The 19417-nt window shown below is 44.0% G+C and overlaps 1 protein-coding gene across 2 annotated transcripts in view; it reads left to right on the top strand.

Annotated features, from left to right (window-relative positions):
- The first annotated feature begins 319 nt into the window (after positions 1 to 319).
- Positions 320 to 19417, top strand: part of AEBP1 (AE binding protein 1) — a 52077-nt gene continuing 32979 nt past the window's right edge. Inside the window, exons 1-3 of one of the 2 annotated variants that reach the window (XM_040414555.1) lie at positions 320 to 654; positions 9133 to 9460; positions 17732 to 18451. In XM_040414555.1, coding sequence (XP_040270489.1) covers positions 9178 to 9460; positions 17732 to 18451 — 1003 coding nt within the window. In that variant the 5' untranslated portion in view covers positions 320 to 654; positions 9133 to 9177. Of the gene's footprint in view, positions 655 to 701; positions 856 to 9130; positions 9461 to 17731; positions 18452 to 19417 lie in introns of those variants that run through there. The other variant, XM_040414556.1, reaches the window with a different exon arrangement.

Consider the following 19417-nt stretch of genomic DNA (forward strand, 5'->3'; position numbering starts at 1 on the left):
AAAAGTGCTTATGCTGCAATCGTCAGAGCATTTTGCAATGTCCTCAATGTTCACTTGTAGGCATACTCCATAGATTCTTTAAGAAAATCACTGAAAAAGGATGGAAAAACGAATGTATATATCATCTATATCTATCTATCTATCTATCATCGCCCAGCAAATACAACCATAAATCTCCCACTCTTCTGACTTCAGACGCTTCTTCCTGTCCATTCCACTTTTCATCCGTCTTATTTTCCCTCCCTGTCTTGCAGGAGCATTGATTTGTGGTGCTGGGAGGGTTAAGGATTTTAGAGGGGAGGCAGGGTAAAGAGAGGGGCTGGCTTCAATTTCCTCCCAGCAGATGTCAGGTACAGACTGAGAGGGTCAGAGGAGTTGGGATAACACAGAGGATTTAGATAAAAGAACAATCTTTGGAACCACCAGCAGATTCCACAATGTCTTGTTGTCCCTGAACTCCGGTTGGTCTGGACGGTCTCTTTATCCTTCATCGTCAGACTGTGGTGACCATAGTACCTAAAGGACCGAGGAGTAAAATAAGCAAGTGGATTGTATACAATTCTTCCTAACTGTGCTGGCACCTGTCCTGAGACTTCTGGCCAAGAGACCATCTCCAGTATCACATCTTGAGGGATCACCGGATCCTCAGTTGAGGTAGGTGGAGCATTCAGTCAACAGGTAAACCTACAACTCATGGGCAGCATGGAAGTCTCCTCCTGTATGTGAAACTTACTCCTAGCATCCAAGTGTTATTTGTCTGAGGGGACTTCCCTACTTTTATTCTAGTCCCTTTGTCCCTGCTCCCAAAATGTCCCTCTGGAACTGATCCCTAAACCACATTTTAACTCCTATATATGTATAATAGTTTCAGAATATTTTATTGATATTTCATTCTTGGAGGTTTTGTATTTGGCTCATTTCTATGGTTGCGCTCAAACTAAATCCACGTCTAATTATCCTATTATACAATCTTAGTTAATAGGTTCTCCCCCGTTCGGGAACCTGATCTATTGGCCAGAAGGGAAAGAGACTGCAAAGAGCATATCTCATTCTGGCGTACCCAGCACCTCCATGTATTACATGGGCAGCCCATTGATTTCAACTGCAGCTGTGTAATACTCCTTTTCTCCTGTGGTGGCACTGCAGGGGAATTACCGTAAATACTTGCAGTCAGGATCCCCCGTAGATTACGGTTGATCACTGTGATCAGCTTATTGTGCGAGATTTGTGCGGGATCGACAACCTTTTTAAGGCTAGGATACCACCAAGTGGGCAAAACTGTTTTAGCTCCTTTTTTTATCAAATGTGGGAATGGATCACAAAACAGTGCAAAAAGATTAGGACTTGAACATATTTTCTTTCCGCGTCCGTTTTTTTTTTGCGGAGCGTATGCGGAACCATTCATTTCAAAGGATCCGCAAAAAAAATGGAAGCTACTCCGTGTGCATTCTGTTTCCGTATGTCCGTTCCGCAAAGCATAGAACATGTCCTATTATCGCCCGATTTACGGACAAGGATAGTACTGTTCTATTAGGGGCCAGCTGTTCCGTCCCGCAAAATACAGAATGCACGCAGACTTCATCCATATTTTTTGCGGATGAAGCTTTTTTTTGCGGACAGCAATACATAACGTCGGGGGCATGAGCCTTTAATCCCTTCTGTCTCTGAGGTCCATTCTCACATCAAAAACCCAAAAACTACATGGGTCCCTTTAGATGGGCCAATTGTAGGGCGGCAACGATCGCAGATCGATGAAAAAAGTGATTGGCGGCGGGCGCTCATTTAAAGGGCTTTCACCCTGGCAGAAGGAAACAGCACGGGGATGATTGTTACTATGATCGTTCATCCCCCATGCAGTTTACATGGTGTTGGCAGCACACCCTGGGTCTATTCAGGGTTATGTGCTTTCCACGGACAAGCATTGTTGTGTCTGAATAAAAGATCTGATCAGTAGACAAATGAGTACTTGTCGATCACTGTCCTGTTTACACTGAGCAAGGATTGGGACTGAGCGTCCTTATGTTTGCCTGACCATTCACCCATGAATAAGGGCCCTACGTGTTCCTCTTTGACCTCCTATACACAATAGCCTAAAGCCATAAAGATAATTAATTATTTACATACTCACAAATGTGAAACTTAAATTACCCCTAGTGGTCCTCTAGAAACTGTCCAATCCAATAACTGGACATTCTGTCTGACCCGCACTGAGCCCATACTCTCCTCTTCTACATGCCCCTGCTGCATGACGTCACCAGCTGTGCCCGTTTGTACCATTCACTTACATAAACTATTTACAGACTACTGCAGATAACCCTAAGGGCTCAGGCACATTTGCAGTCCCCAATGCACGGGCAACATCCGTGCGGATTCCGCAGATGGATCCTGAACCTGGGTCCGTGATCTGTCTGCACCGTCAAAAAATAGTGCTTCCGTGCCTCCGTTCCGCACCAAACCTTCCAGATTGCGGAGCCATTCAAGCTGTTTGTGGGCCAATATGGGCACGGCCGGGCGCAGTTCAGGGTCCGCGTCCATTCCGCAATTTTGCGGGACGGGTGCAGACCCATTTATTTCAGTGGGGCTGCAAAAGATGTTCCGTTCCGTGGCCCGCAAAAAAGATGGAGCAAGTCCTATTCTTGCCCGCAGTCGCGGACAAGAATAGGCATTTCTATCACAGGGCCGGCCTGCGGACTGCAAACCACTTGCAGACGTCTGAATGGACCCTGTAGTCTGCAGCGTGAGTGCTGTCACCAGCTGTGCCCATCTGCCCCATTCAATTATAATGTCTAAATACAGTCATTAGCACAGTGGAGCATTTCAGAATACCATGTTCCCTATATTTCCAATGGGAAAAGCAGTGATGTCATCAATTGTGACTATCTGCCCTATCTAGTTATACTAATTACCAGGGAAGGACACAGACAGCAGAGGGCCCCTGTGGAAGAAATGTACCTTGGCCCCCCCTCCCCCAAACCACACATACAAATGTAAACATATACGTGCAAATAAAGAACATCTTGTAAATAAGGGTCAATATGTTTACTGTATGTGTATATATATATATTATTTATACTAGGTCACGCCTCTAACTCTGCCCAAAGAATAACTATACACAACCAGTCCCCTTAATGCCCCCAAATAGTAATTATTCCCCCTTTGTACCTGCACATAGTAGTAATGCCCATACTGTGCCCCTTCACAGTAGCTATGCCTAGATATGTGCCCCCTTCACAGTAGTTATGCCCAGAGATGCCCACTTTTCAGCAGTTATGCCCAGATATGTGCCCCCTTCACAGTAGTTATGCCCAGATATGTGCTCCCTTCACAGTAGCTATGCCCAGATATGTGCCCCCTTCACAGTAGCTATGCCCAGATATGTGCCCCTTCACAGTAGGTATGCCCAGATATGTGCCCCCTTCACAGTAGTTATGCCCAGATATGTGCCCCCTTCACAGTAGATATGCCAGATATGTGACCCCTTCACAGTAGCTATGCCCAGATATGTGCCCCCTTTACAGTAGCTATGCCTAGATATGTGCCCCCTTCACAGTAGGTATGCCCAAATATCTGCCCCCTTCACAATAGTTATGTCCAGATATTTGCCCCTCACAGTAGTTATGACAGATATGTGCCCCTCACAATAGTTATGTCCAGATATGTGCCCCCTTCACAGTAGTTATGTCTAGATATGTGCCCCCTTCACAGTAGTTATGTTAAGATATATGCCCCCTCCCAATAGTTATGCTCAGATATGTGTCCCCTTCACAGCAGTTATGTCCAGATATGTGCCCCACTCACAGTAGTTGTGACAAATATGTGCCCCCTCACAATACTTATGTCCAGATATGTGCCCCCTTCACAATAGTTATGCCCAGATATGAGCCTCTCACAGTAGTTATGCTCAAATATGTTCCCCCTTCACAGTAGTTATGTCCAGATATTATGCCCACTTCACAGTAGTTATGTCCAGAAATGTGCCCACTTCACAGTAGCTATGCCCATATATGTGCCCCCTTCACAGTAGTTATGTCCAGATATTATGCCCACTTCACAGTAGTTCTGTCCAGAAATGTGCCCACTTCACAGTAGCTATGCCCATATATGTGCCCCCTTCACAGTAGCTATGCCCACATATCTGCCCCCTTCACAATAGTTATGTCCAGATATGTGCCCCCTTCACAGTAGTTATGTCCAGATACTGTTCCCCCTTCACAGTAGCAGTGTGATGTGTGACACTACATTGTGCTGCTGCTATGGAGCCAGGGCCATATTTAGATTTTATGCTGCCCTAGGCACTTTAGTGCCGTCTTCTTCCCCCCCACTGAAATCCATATTTTTTAGATAGCTGACAGTAAAATGCTCCATAGGCTTTCAGCTATCCCTCAGGACTCCTTCATACGCTTGTACAATTAAAAAGCTGACCTGTTACATGTGCGCATGGCAGCTGAAGACATCTGTGTTGGTCCCGTGTTCTTATGTGCCCACATTGCTGAGAAAAATTATGTTTTATTATATACAAACGGGGGCGTTACCAATAAACCTATAGGCTCCGCTCTCTCTGTAACTGCCTTGCCCTCTGCACTTTGACATGGCCAGTTGTGATGACATTTTCACTGCCAGGCCCTGTCAAAGTAAACAGGGAGCGGCAGTTGCAAAGAAACCGGAGCCTCTAGGTGTAATGGCCACGCCCCCATTGCTCCTTGAGGCTCATTTGCATATATTAAAACATAATTTTATCAGCAATGCGGCCACTTATGTACATGGGACCAACACAGATGCTTTCAGCTGCCAAGCGCACATGTAACAGGTCAGCCAGTGTCAAAGCTACTGACAGATGCCCTTTAAAGCAGTTGTCCGGGTTCAGGGGGCTGTTTTGTTTACAGCCCTAGCAGTGTTCCCGGTGACATCACCAGCACTGATGGGTGGCTTTACAGGCTAGCGCAGCTCTAAAGCCCGTCACCGGGCTCACTGCTAGGCGGAAGCCCCTCCCCCATAGTACCCCTACAGTGCCCTCAGTACTAATAAGGCACCCCTAATAGAAATTAGGCCAATCTATAAGACACTCCTATGGAGCCCTCAGTAGTAATGCCCGCCACCACTGCCCACAGTATTTATAATGTTCCCTACAGTGCCCCCTGTAATTATAATGCCTCCTGCCATACCCCCTGTAGTTATAATCTTCTCTGTAGTGCCCCCATAAATTATAATGCCCGTCCTCTCCCTACAGTCTTCTATACCATGCAGTCCCATGTAAATAACCTCTTTTGCTTACAGTCTTCTATAACATACAGTCCCATGTAAATAACTTAAATCTTCTCCTTCAGCCCCCTCCAACACATAGTCCCATGTAGATAACATTACTCCTTACCCTCCAGTCCTCTATAACAGGGATCAGCAACCTTCGGCACTCCAGCTGTTGCAAAACTACAATTCCCAGCATGCTCCATTCATTTCTATGTAAGTTCTTAGAAGATCAGAGCAAGTATGCATGCTGGGAGTTGTAGTTTCACAACAGCTGGAGTGCCGGAGGTTGCCTACCCCTGCTCTATAATATCCAGTCCCATGTAAATAACACCAGTCATCTCCCCCCAAACTTCTGTAACATACAGTCCCATGTAACTAACACCCACCCCCTCCCTTCAGCCCCTGTAACATACAGCCCCAGTTAAATAACATATTTCCCTCCCAGTAAGCAGGGAGGAGGTATAACAGAGGAGAACCACAGCATTTCTCAGGCACTTACATTCAGTCACTGGCGTCACAGGTCTCCACTGCTGAGCGCTGCCTTTTTTTTGCACTGGTCACATGACGGTGACCTCATCACAGGTCCTACCACATTTTAGGCCGCAACATACCACTCAGCATTTCCTACACCTGGGACGCTTTATATAGAGGGCCCTGGGCGGAGGCGGCCCGTTGCACATACATTGACTAACTACAAAATACTGTAAAGAAGCAGTAGTCTGCACTCTGCAGCATGAGTGATATCACCAGCTTTGCCCATCTACCGTATTCACTTACACTTTCTTATTACAGACTGCCAGTCAGAAGTGGTAGTCTGGAGTCTGCAGCATGAGCCCATCTGCCCCATGCACAGCACAGTGGAGTCTCTCATCTCTTCTCCTATATTTCCACTATGGAAAACCCATTTTCTATGACAGTGGCCATGTTTGCTTTATTGGTCCTACTGGGAGAAGGATGTCGGAGCTGTATAGAATTATTTAGCAAGGACACCATATGTAAAGTGACATCTGACAGTATATACAATAGCGCAGAGTTTACTGTATACTGTCACTGCGCAATCTGAATTTAGGCTCACTCTGTGACCGGCGCTGAAGGGGTTCTCTGTGGTCCCTTAGATCTGTGGGTTACAGCTCATAGACCCGTATGACACAACGGAAAATTAGTAAAATGGAAATCCCCTCATGTTCTTAACCCACCGGCTTCTCCGAGTGCATATGATATCCTACCACGTGCATAGCTTTGTAGCCCTCTTCGAGAGACATCGTGTGGTGGAATGAGGACTTTACATTTGGTACTATGTTATTTACATTATCTTCTGTCCTGGTTTCCTCAGGGATTTAAGCAAATAATTAGTTAGGGATCATGCATTCCGTTTCCGTATGTCCGTATTTCGGTTCCGCAAAACATGTCCTATTATTGTCTGCATTACAGACAAGGACAGTACTGTTCTATTAGGGGCCAGATGTTCCATTCCGCAAAATACGGAATGCACACGGACATCATCCGTATTTTTTGCGAATCCGTTTTTTGTGGACCCCAAAATACATACGGTTGGTCGTGTGCATGAGGCCTTCTGCAAAAGTAAGAAACTCATGGGGTCATTTATCAAACTGGTGTAAAGTAGAACTGGCTTAGTTGCCCATAGCAACCAATCAGATTCCACCTTTCATTTTCCAAAGGAGCTGTGAAAAATGAAAGGTGGAATCTGATTGGTTGCTATGGGCAACTAAGCCAGTTCTACTTTACAGCAGTTTGATAAATAACTCCATGAGTTTATTAAATTGATTATGCTATGCAGTCACACTGTGTAGCATCTATTTGGTCTCTGAGGGCAGGACTCAGGGGCCACAGCTGCAGGCGCTGCTGTACACAAACATAAGATGGCTGCCTGCAATACATTACAATGTATGGAGCTGTTGACCATAACAACCAATCAGGTTGCGGCTTTCATTTCAATAAGCACCTCTGATAAATGAAAGCTGAAAGCTGATTGGTTGCTAGGGGCAACCTCTCCACGTTTCTTTTACACCTTTTTTGATATGGCCTCATTGCACGCTCACTTAATCCTGGAGAACACACACAGGGCTCTTTCACAGGCAGTTTTTTAGTGGTGTTTTTCTGCACATTTGCGTTTTTTGCTGTTTTGTTTTTCTCCAAATTGTATTGAGTTTTTTTTAATGCACATAACGGGCTAAGACAATCACACCAGCTGGTAAAGATGCAAAACCAATGTGAAGGGTCATACATACAATATGGGTCATTTATCAAACTGGTGTAAAGTAGAACTGGCTTAGTTGCCCATAGCAACCAGATTCCTCCTTTAATTTTTCACAGCTCCTTTGGAAAATGAAAGGTGGAATCTGATTGGTTGCTATGGGTAACTAAGCCAGTTCTACTTTACACCAGTTTGATAAATGACCCCAAATATCTTTCAATCCTGTGCGCTGAAAAAAACAAAAAAAAAAAACAACTAAAAACTGTAAAACAAAAACATAAAAAAGCTTGCCATGTTTTTTACACCTGAATTTTTGTTGTTGTTTTTTTTTGTGGTAAAAGGAAAATAACAGCTCCAGATTCTGAACCTCTATGTGAAATATTAAGTGCAGGACACACAAGCTCTTTTTTTGCTCTTGGCGTTTCTGTTTATTAGGTGGCGTTTAAAAAAAATATATATCTTTTTTACTCTTGGCTTCTTTTTAAAAATGCAGCTTGCTGGAGCTCTGGCAAAAGAATAATGCATGCGCTTTTTATGACATTTTATTAGGGGTGAAAAACCCACCAGAACCAAATTCATGTTCTAAAAATCTTGAGGCCACTTTCACACGTAGTTTTTTTTAGGCATTTTTCGTCACGTTTAGCATTTTTTGCTCATTAGGTGGTTATGTTTTTTTTAGGCATTTTTACACCTCTTTCACTATGGGGGGAAAACTGCAAAAAAAAAATATATAAAAGTGCTGTTCACAAAGCTATTTAGAAAAAAAAAACAGGCGAAGTGCACTATTTTTGCCGTTGACATTTTATTAGGGGTGAAAAATCAACCACCAAATTCATGGCATAAAAACCCTGAGACTACTTTCACACATAGTTTTTTAGTCGCGTTTTTCATCACTTTTGCTGTTTTTGGTGCGTGTTTTTGTGGTAAAACCGCCAGCTTCAGATGTTGGCTGAAGGTCTATGGGAAATTTAAAATGCAGGACACACAGGTGTTTTTTGCTCCTGCCGTTTTTGTTCATTAGGTGTTTTTTTTTTTTGTCCTCTTTTTTTTGTCTTCTATTTAAAAATGTAGTATGTCAAAGCTCTTACTTTTTTAAGACATTTTTACGCCTCTTTCACTATGGGGGAAAAACAGCAAAAAAATAAATAAAAAAGTGCTGTTTACAGCCATTTAGAAAAAATAATGAAAAAAAAAAATAAAAAAGACTCAGCAAAAAGCAGAGTGATATGTACTTTTACTGGCTTTTTTTAGGGTTAAAAATGCGATGCAGAGTGCAACACATGCACGGTGGCCATATGTTCGTGTGAATGGGACCTAAGAAGCAATCATTTGAATTTAGCTCTGTTGCAATACCAGGCACAGTGGTTAGTCAGGAGTGGCGCTGTGTACAAGGAAAGTCAAAGGTACTGCTGCTCTACACAGAGCACCACAGCCTCTTCACAGACCCCCATGATGGGATTTGGATGCCATTTCCTAGTCATATGTCTGTGGTAGGAAAATCTCTTAGATTTCAGTTGCCGGATAGGAAATTATGTGTTACTGGACGCAGAAATAGATGCAGTGGATCCTCCAGAGCAGGTAACATGAATACTCTGTAGGCATCACAAGGCAGCAGAAAAGATGCTTTCATGGATTACATTTCTTAACCCAAATATTGGATTTCTTCTTTTTAGGTTCTCCTTCCCGTTTTGGCACTTTTTGCCTTCTGGTAGCAAGAGATGTGCAAAAGTGCAACAACCTTAGTGATTCTGTCCCTGCTTCTGCCACTGCTGCCCTCTTCAGGCCAGGCACAGACAGTTCTCACTGATGATGAAATAGAAGACTTCCTGGAAGGATTCCTCAAGGAGTTGGTCCCCGAGGAAGATGATGATGATAATGCAGAACCAAGAAGGGAAGAAGATGAGGGTGGAGTCGGAATCACTGGTGGTGGAGGGTACGAGATAGAAGAAACAGAGACTCAAGTAGGAAAAAAGCCAAAAGCACCTAAAGGAGAAAGTGGAGGTGAGAGGCGTGAATTGATGGAACAGTTGGGCGTCGGTTCTTTAAGTAATCTTTTTGTGTACTGACCCATGAAATGTAAAGTTTATGACATATGCCTAAATATTTTAGACACCCACTTCCACTACTGTATATGCAGTAGGACTACTGCAAAGGCTTAAAGAAGACCTCTCCCCTCTCCTGACATGCCTGTTTTAATAGCTTTATGCATTCCCCGTGTAATAACAATTCTGGAGCATCTATTCTTATGGCTCTATGTTGTGCCATTCCTTTATTATTCCTACTAGAAGTTATGGATCAATTACTAGCAGTCTGCAGTAAGGGTACAGAGGGGAGGTAACCAGTTGGGGGGGTGTACCTGCACAGACTCACTCTATCCAATCAGTGCTGCTATTTTTCAGACTGTGCAGGTACACCCCCCTAACTGGTTACCACCCCTCTGTACCCTTACTGCAGACTGCTAGCAATTCATTCATAACTTCTAGTACAAATAATAAAAGGAATGGCACAACATAGAGCCATAGGAATAGATGCTCCAGAATTGTTATTACACGGGGAATGCATGAAGCTATTAAAACAAGCGTGTCAGTAGCAGTGACAGGTCCTCTTTAATTATTGTCAAAGGGTCGTTGACAAGTTAAATGTTGTGATTTATTATGTTATGTACATAGTAGCAATGTATAAGGCAACCAAATGGTTAACAAATTGGCATACTGTTTAAGTTACCAGAGTGATGGACCTGGTCTGCCCCCTGGCCAGTTAGAGTAGAGTGTGAGTCTATCAGACCAAGGGAGAAGACCTACATGTGCAAGCTCCTGAGAGGTAGGCCTAAGTTTAGAGAACCTCTCTCTCTGACACTTCAGCTGCCAAAGAAGCTCTATTACCAGAGGACACCTGAGAGAAAGAGGCCAGTCATCTTAGAAGGTCCAGAACCATCCCGGCTGTGCAAGCTTCAGACAGAAACGTGTTCACTCGTTTATAGCAGAAAGGCTTTGCTGCTGTGGAAAGGATTATTGTCTCCGGCTACTACTACACTTTGAGACGGACTGGCCATCCGTATCTAAAGTTTCTGTGCCCCTCCATCCGTGAAATGCAAAAGGAGTTAATAAGTACAGTACAGCATGTCTGGGGTTAGCTTGGGAAGATAGCAAAGTGTTTGGAGTCAGGCTCAGAGAGTACTACAACTACCATTATTGTTATTGCCTCGGCACTGCTATTGGGAGAAGATAGCACTATGATATAATTTAAAACTGTGCTTTTGCTGCTATATGTAATACTACTACTCCTACCATCAACATGGTAAAGAGACTTATTTATTGCAATCTGCGACCTGGTTACTGATCACCATCCGCCAACCACTTTATCCACACTCCTGCCTTGCACTCCATCAAGGTTACCCCAGCTACCACCAGGCAGGAGCCCCAATACCAGGTTGTGCCTCAAGGTAAGAAAGAGTGCGCCCTCCATCCACGGCACGGCCCCAGGGAGTGCCAGAGGGAGGAGTGCCACCGTGAACTGTGAGCACTACTACCCATCTCAGAGCCACAACCACCACACCCATTCTCTCTATCCTGAGCCTCCGCTCTGGGTCGCTGCACATGTAGAAGTCTGTAAGCTAGTCAGTTCCATGTCTGGCCTTTGATCTTTAAAGAGGTTGTGCATCCTAATTAAAAAAAAACAATGGCCGTCAGGACTGTGTTGAAAAGTAAAACTAAAAATTCAAACCTTTCTTGGTCTTGAAACCACTGCAGCCACTTAGTGCCCTCAGCGGTCATGTGTGCAAGAAAGGTCCTCCATCACTTCCAGTTTGATGGGGAGCACCAGCTGGAACGGAAGGAGCTTTGAAAGGGAACTTTTCTAATTAGGCTGGACAACCCCTTTAACTCAGGACCCCACTTAAGGATGGAATAGTAATAGGCAGACTTGTAGCAGTGAACTTAATTAAAGTAAAAATTTCACTTTATTCAAACAGGGGGCACAATGCTTGATGGTTACATACAAGGCACATAGATTATTGGTTACCATCACAATTGGGTACAAGGCTTGTCAGTTACAGTCCCCTGTGATTCTTAGGCTGGCACAAGGCTAAAAGGTTACAATGTATCACGCATCATATAATGGCTACAGTGGGCACACAGGATAATGGTTACAATCTCTGGCAGGCACACAGGATAATGGTTACAATCTCTGGTAGGCACACAGGATAATGGTTACAATCTCTGGCAGGCACACAGGATAATGGCTACAATCTCTGGCAGGCACACAGGATAATGGTTACAATCTCTGGCAGGCACACAGGATAATGGTTACAATCTCTGGCAGGCACACAGGATAATGGCTACAATCTCTGGCAGGCACACAGGATAATGGTTACAATCTCTGGCAGGCACACAGGATAATGGTTACAATCTCTGGCAGGCACACAGGATAATGGTTACAATCTCTGGCAGGCACACAGGATAATGGTTACAATCTCTGGCAGGCACACAGGATAATGGTTACGGTCCCAGTTAGATCCCAGAGAAACTAACCAAAATGAACAAATTGGGCCACTGAAGGTGGGCATAACAACAGTCTGTAGTCACACAGGGCAGAATTCTTCAGGGCCTCCATAAAGTCCAAGGTACGAGTACTCTCTAGGAAGCAGTTGGGAACCATTTGCAAAATATCCAGGAACAACTCCAGTAAAGGGACTTCTTCCAATACGCAGCCCCATGCAAGGCTGCAACCTGGTGTAGGTCAAGTTGAATGTGGTGGATTACTACCAAATAGTATCTCAGGCTATAACGTGGCTTGCTGGCCTGACGCAACTTCACTCACAGACCAGACCAATTTCTCCACTAACTCTCATCATTTTCACAGCTACCCCTGACACTATGCAGATATTCACTGGTCACTATACATCAGCCACAACATCCACAACCGTAGGTTGAGTGGGTGAGCCCTGTATGTAGTATAGTCCCACCCTGTACACAGCCCATGCGGTATTATGCTTTGGCATCCATGCACATTGTCAAAGACTATTGTCCATGTGTCCACCACTTAGAGCACAAACAATGTTAACTTGTCAACCCCAGCTAAAGTCGGTGTACCTGTAAAGGAGCAAAAGTTAATGCAAATACGGCGGAACACATTAGCTTAACAGTGGTGTCCATTTAAAGGGGTTTTCTGGGACTTTATATTAGATCGGTGGGGGTACAAGTCTCAGCACCTCCACCAATCAGCTGCTGATTGGTGGAGGTGCTGGATCCAGAAGATGAAGGTTCTGTCCACTGTGTAGTGGCCATGATGCAGTACTGAAGCTCAGCTCCCATTCAAGTGAATGGAAACTGAGCTACAGTACGCAGGTGCTGGAAACTACACAGTAGATGGAGCATTACGTCCACTGTATAGTTTCTAGCGCCGGTGGCTGAAACAGCTGATCGATGGGGAGTGTTGCCCCCCATCGTTTTGATATTGATGGTGTCAAGTCCCGGAAAACTTTTGGGGTGCAGGCAGGCCAATACAAAACACAAAATTTCAGCTCGGGTGCACATCTTCTAAGAGTATACCACCGAGGGTTGCGGCTGGTTCAGCTCAAGTTCCTGTATGACCAAGTCTTAAAAAAGATATGGCGAAATGGATGGTTCATTGAAATCACAAAAACATTCCTGAACAGTGACTTTTCTTCCTGAAGATGTGACTCAGCCTGCTACTAATTATTCGCATGAGGGCTTACAGAGCTGGAATCATAAAATCTCTGACACATGGGGATTATTAGTTTCATCTTAGCCTCATTCCCTGTAAAACTGATGGGTCTTCTGCAATGTAATGCCAAGGGGGAGAAAAACAGAACTGGATCGCACATCCACAATGCTATGCTTTGATCTGACTCGCTTCTCAGCGCTATATTAAAGTGTACAGCCCCCCATACTGCATGCTGTACAAGAGGCATTAGTGTACATTTTGATCAAAAGGCGTAAGCCCACTCACCACGCCAAGGTCGCCTCTTTGAGTGGGACCTACTCTGACAAAAAGGCGCAGCGCAGTGTGGCGACAAAGCGGCACTGCCCTAGTAGGCGGCGGGACCCTGGATCAAACAACAGCCCTGCTGTCTGACAATGCCACCCATGGCACTGGGTCCCACCAACCCACCAGTACAGCACCACAAAAACAAAGGCCACCAAGCAGTACTGCACCGTGTGAACATGTCCATTGCTATCAGAAGCTACAGGTCAATGAGACAACTGTTCACATGGTGCAGTACTGCGTGGTGGCCTTTGTTTTTGTGGCGCTGTGCTGGTGGGTTGGTGGGACCCAGTGCCATGGGTGGCATAATCAGACAGCAGAGGTGCCTACTAGGGCAGTGCCGCTTTGTCACCGCATTGTCGCTGCGCCTTTTTTTCAGAGTAGGTCCCACTCAAAGAGGCGACCTTGGCGTAGTGAGTGGGCTTATGACTTTTGATCAAAATGTACACTAATGCCTCTTGTACAGCATGCAGTATGGGGGGCTGTACACTTTAATATAGCGCTGAGAAGCGAGTCAGATCAAAGCATAGCATTGTGGATGTGCGATCCAGTTCTGTTTCTCCCCCTGATCATCTTCTGCAATGTAAGACAGGGGTTTTAGATCCACCAACATTGTGTCTGTGTTCTAGATCGAGAATACTGAAGTATCCAGATATTTGTTTTACTGTATTACAGTGAAGACATTGAATTTCAGAATAATCCTGAATCCAGGATGAAATCCTACACCAAGCCACCAATAAACAAAATCATACTATACCGTTCAGTTTTATAAGGAACCGCACATGGATATCTGTAGAGGTTCATGTAATGCTGTATGCAGGGGCGTTTATATAGCCATAGCAGCCGCAGCATTTTCTATAGCACCCAAAGGTGGTGGTGGGAGGGGTACTAATAATATGGTGGCTTTTTGCTATAATGCAGGTTTTCTGATATATTGTGCTATAATACATACCTTTAATTATATTGATACTTATGCTGTTGTTTTCATTTTCTTACACTGGGTGGCGGGGCCTCAACGTATTTTGCAATGGGTCCTTATTAATTATAGTTATGCCCCTGGCTATATGCCTTTTTTTCCTTATATGCTCTGCATGTCCAGAGGTATTTTACACCAGTGGCATAGCTTCAAAAGAAGAATATCTCCGTACATATGGCACCTGTCCCTACGGCGCTGTATAGCCTCCAAGCACCGCCGTACAGATTCTTCTGTGTTATGTACATGAGTCCCGATGGAGGAAGCGACAATCCTCTAAAATATGTTTCATATTATTGCAAGGCAAGATGACTTCTTTGATGTGAAGCCCGCTGAAAGAGTTCAATTTGACTTCTTGCGTGATGTTACTTTTGTGTTATTTGAAACGCGTGACTCAGTTGACCATGAGGAATGCATTGTTGGCATTTTCCACTTTCTGTATTGTATTGATGTTATGTCTTATCATATTATTGTAAATGGTATTCAGTGTAAAAGTTAAAGTGGTTCTCTTGGCTTCAGATATTGAAAGTCTGTCCTCAGGTTAATACATTAATATCAGATCGGTGTGGGTCTGACATCCCCCACCGATCAGCTGTTTCAAGCTTCCTAAGCCAGAAACTAACAGGGTACGTGTGGAAGCAGAAGAATCCATCTACTGTGTAGTTTCCAGCGCACTGCAGCTCAGCTCCTGTTCACTTGAATAACAGCTTGGCTGCAGTACCCCAGCATACCCACTACATAATGTATGGCGCTGTTTCCAGCTCCGTGCACTCTATAGTCTCCGGTGCCACAACAGCTCGAAAAAGCTGATTGGTGGGGTTGCCGGTTGTCCAACCAACACCAATCTGATATTAATGACCTATCCTGAAAAATAATAAGTATGGCTTGTATTTTATGCTTAGGAGTGCTGTGACTGGTCCTGCTCAGTGATTACCTGGATGAGCAGAGAACAGAGTTTTACAGCAATAAATTATATGTGGGACAGGTTCACTTTTAATTTTTTATTTGTATTATATACAGTCGTGGCCAAAAGTTTTGAGAATTACATAAATATTGGAAAATGGAAAAGTTGCTGCTTAAGTTTTTATAATAACAATTTGCATATACTCCAGAATGTTATGAAGAGTGGTCAGATGAATTGCATAGTCCTTCTTTGCCATGAAAATTAACTTAATCCCAAAAAAAACCTTTCCACTGCATTTCATTGCTGTCATTAAAGGACCTGCTGAGATCATTTCAGTAATCGTCTTGTTAACTCAGGTGAGAATGTTGACGAGCACAAGGCTGGAGATCATTATGTCAGGCTGATTGGGTTAAAATGGCAGACTTGACATGTTAAAAGGAGGGTGATGCTTGAAATCATTGTTCTTCCATTGTTAACCATGGTGACCTGCAAAGAAACGAGTGCAGCCATCATTGCATTGCATAAAAATGGCTTCACAGGCAAGGATATTGTGGCTACTAAGATTGCACCTCAATCAACAATTTATAGGATCATCAAGAACTTCAAGGAAAGAGGTTCAATTCTTGTTAAGAAGGCTTCAGGGCGTCCAAGAAAGTCCAGCAAGCGCCAGGACCGTCTCCTAAAGAGGATTCAGCTGCGGGATCGGAGTGCCACCAGTGCAGAGCTTGCTCAGGAATGGCAGCAGGCAGGTGTGAGCGCATCTGCACGCACAGTGAGGCGAAGACTTTTGGAAGATGGCCTGGTGTCAAGAAGGGCAGCAAAGAAGCCCCTTCTCTCCAAATAAAACATCAGGGACAGATTGATCTTCTGCAGAAAGTATGGTGAATGGACTGCTGAGGACTGGGGCAAAGTCATATTCTCTGATAAAGGCTCTTTCCGATTGTTTGGGGCATCTGGAAAAAGGCTTGTCCGGAGAAGAAAAGGTGAGCGCTACCATCAGTCCTGTGTCATGCCAACAGTAAAGCATCCTGAGACCATTCATGTGTAGGGTTGCTTCTCATCCAAGGGAGTGGGCTCACTCACAATTTTGCCCAAAAACACAGCCATGAATAAAGAATGGTACCAAAACACCCTCCAACAGCAACTTCTTCCAACAATCCAACAACGTTTTGGTGAAGAACAATGCATTTTCCAGCACGATGGAGCACCGTGCCATAAGGCAAAAGTGATAACTGAGTGGCTCAAACATTGACATTTTGGGTCAATGGCCTGGAAACTCCCCAGATCTTAATCCCATTGAGAACTTGTGGTCAATCCTCAAGAGGCGGGTGGACAAACAAAAACCCACTAATTCTGACAAACTCCAAGAAGTGATTATGAAAGAATGGGTTGTTATCAGTCAGGAATTGGCCCAGAAGTTGATTGAGAGCATGGCCAACACTGCAAATACTGACTCTTTGCATAAATGTCATGTAATTGTCGATAAAAGCCTTTGAAACGTATGAAGTGCGTGTAATTATATTTCACTACATCACAGAAACAAAGATCTAAAAGCAGTTTAGCAGCAAACTTTGTGATAACTAATATTTTTGTCATTCTCAAAACTTTTGGCCACAACTGTACAGTGAAACCTCTCCAAATGATCATTACTTTGAGAAGAGTTGCGATAGTGAGTGTAGAACTACTGTCTCAACCATCAGATTTGCCTTTGATTATCCTGGCAGTCCCCTGGTTTTCACTATTAAGGATCTGGACTTTGCTGCAGGGGAGCCATCAGCACGCTGACTCCTGGCATAGTCTCTGTATGATTGACAACTGACACAGATGCAGAGCACCTAGGGATCAGGCAAAATTGTACACAGGGACAGGCAAAGGGTCATGGCAGCAGAATGCGAGCAATCCAACAGACAGTCCAAGGTCTGGGCAGGCAGCGAAGGGTCAATACAGAAGTCAGGCACAGGTCAGTTCAGGCAATGGAGGGTCAATATCCAGGAAACAGGCTTAAAGAGGACCTTTCACTACAATAAAAAATCTAAACTAAGCATACAGACATGGAGAGCGGTGCCCAGGGATCTCCCTGCACTTACTATTATCCCTGGGCGCCGCTCCGTTCTCCCGGTATAGGCTCCGGTATCTTCATATTTTCGGCTCAACTGGGTGGAGCCTGCCGGCGTCTCCTTCTCCCAGGCTGGAGTGCTGGCCAATCGCAGCGCTCAGCTCATAGCCTGAGAGAAAAAAAAACCATACAGGCTTTATGAAGACTGCAATCAATCTAGAGTATACTATTTTATAGATATAAAAATATGAAGAAACTGTATATTGGTATATTGTGACTATGACATAGGAACCAATCTGTTCCAGATTTTGATTCTCTTTTTAAATACCACAGATTCTGCTGGGAAAGGTGAAGAAAAAACAAAGAAAGAAAAAAAAGCCCCGAAACCCACTAAAAAACCTAAAGAGAAGGGAGCTAAAAAGGAAAAACCTCCAAAACCAACTAAGAAGCCTAAAGAACCTAAAGTAAAAAAGCCAAAAGCAACCAAAAAACCCAAGACACCAAAACCCACAAAGAAGACACCAGGTAAGAAACAAGACCAGCGTCCAGAGGTAGAGGAAGAAGAGGACAGGAACAAGAATATCAAAGAGGAGAGATACACACGACCCCAAGTTCCTGATGAAGAGGACAGCTATATAACAACAGTTACAGAAGAGGAAGAACAATTCAGACGACCACAAACTCCTGAAGAAGATAAATATGTTACAGAGCAAAAAAGAGAGGAGAGATATAAACAACCTCAAGTCACTGAGGGATATGATGAGGAAAATTACAGAAAACCCTACGTTATAGAGGGAGAAGAGGAAGAGAGGTACAGCAGACCTGAAGTCCCTGGGGGCTATGATGAGGAAACATTCAAAGAACCAGATATTATAAGAGAAGGAAACAGATACAGACCACCACAAGTGACAAAAGAAGTAGAAGATCCATATAGAACACCAGATACTACTGAACAGGACAGGTATAGACAGCCCCCTAAGGAGAAGGAAAGGTACATAAGACCACCAGTGACTGGCACAAAATCACAGACGGGAGAAGATTTATGGTCAGAAGGTAGGCTTTTCAAAAATGTGCTTTGATATTCATGCACACGGTTGTTTCAGAATTTGTCCTCACCAGTTTATTTTCTTGACGGGAGGATTGAGAAGCAGTGAATAAACACATGTTCTTGTTTGACTAAATATTCATTAAAGGGGCATTCCAGGATCAGAAAGTTATGGGTGCTTCCTTCTAAAAATACCACCACACCAGTTCAGGTATTGCAACTCAACTGAAGTGACGCTGTTTTTAGACGAAGGCAACCATGTCCTTCTATTCCCAGACAGCCCCTATAAGTTTAGGTGGGATTTGGATCCTTGAAAACATGATTAGTTTGAGGTACATGACAGAAAGCGTGAATAAATATATACCGTATACATATACATTGAGGTGTTCAGGACCTTGACATGTTTAGTTGTATTCTGTGGAAATGTAAATCTTTTTACTCTAAAGGTGTCTTTAATGTGTATGGGTAGCTTCCAACTCTCCCCGACATCATTTGGGCGAAATGAATATTGTCGCCCAATTCTTTTGTTCTCCTAGGACGTAAGCCGCCACCAGAAGTGTCTGGCAGCGACTTTCTCCGCTCTCCCTTTAGAAATATACTTATAGTCAAGCTGAATGTGTATGTGGAAGCCAAGAGGGAGTCGGGAGAGACAGCTGGCAGCCGAATATTTGTTTGGCCAACAGCTATTGAATGTGTATGGGTGGCTTTAATGCCAATCTTAGCTTTAGTTGTGATTCTGATCTTGTGCTCTTTATAGTTCTAGAGAGAAAAAATATATATATTACAAACATAAAAATTCCCTTGTGACATATTTTATAAAACTAGAAATGGGACGTCGTAAAGAGAGTTGTAACTTGAAGCTCCTAGGACCCATATATAGCAGATGAGTTTTTGGGCCCCTTTAGACTGTGGGGCCTGGGTGTAAATGCAATCATTGCATCCCCAAGAGCTACACCCCTGGTGGTAGAGCTTAT

Source organism: Bufo bufo, chromosome 1, assembly GCF_905171765.1.
Source record: "Bufo bufo chromosome 1, aBufBuf1.1, whole genome shotgun sequence".
Taxonomy (NCBI): Eukaryota; Metazoa; Chordata; class Amphibia; order Anura; family Bufonidae; genus Bufo; species Bufo bufo.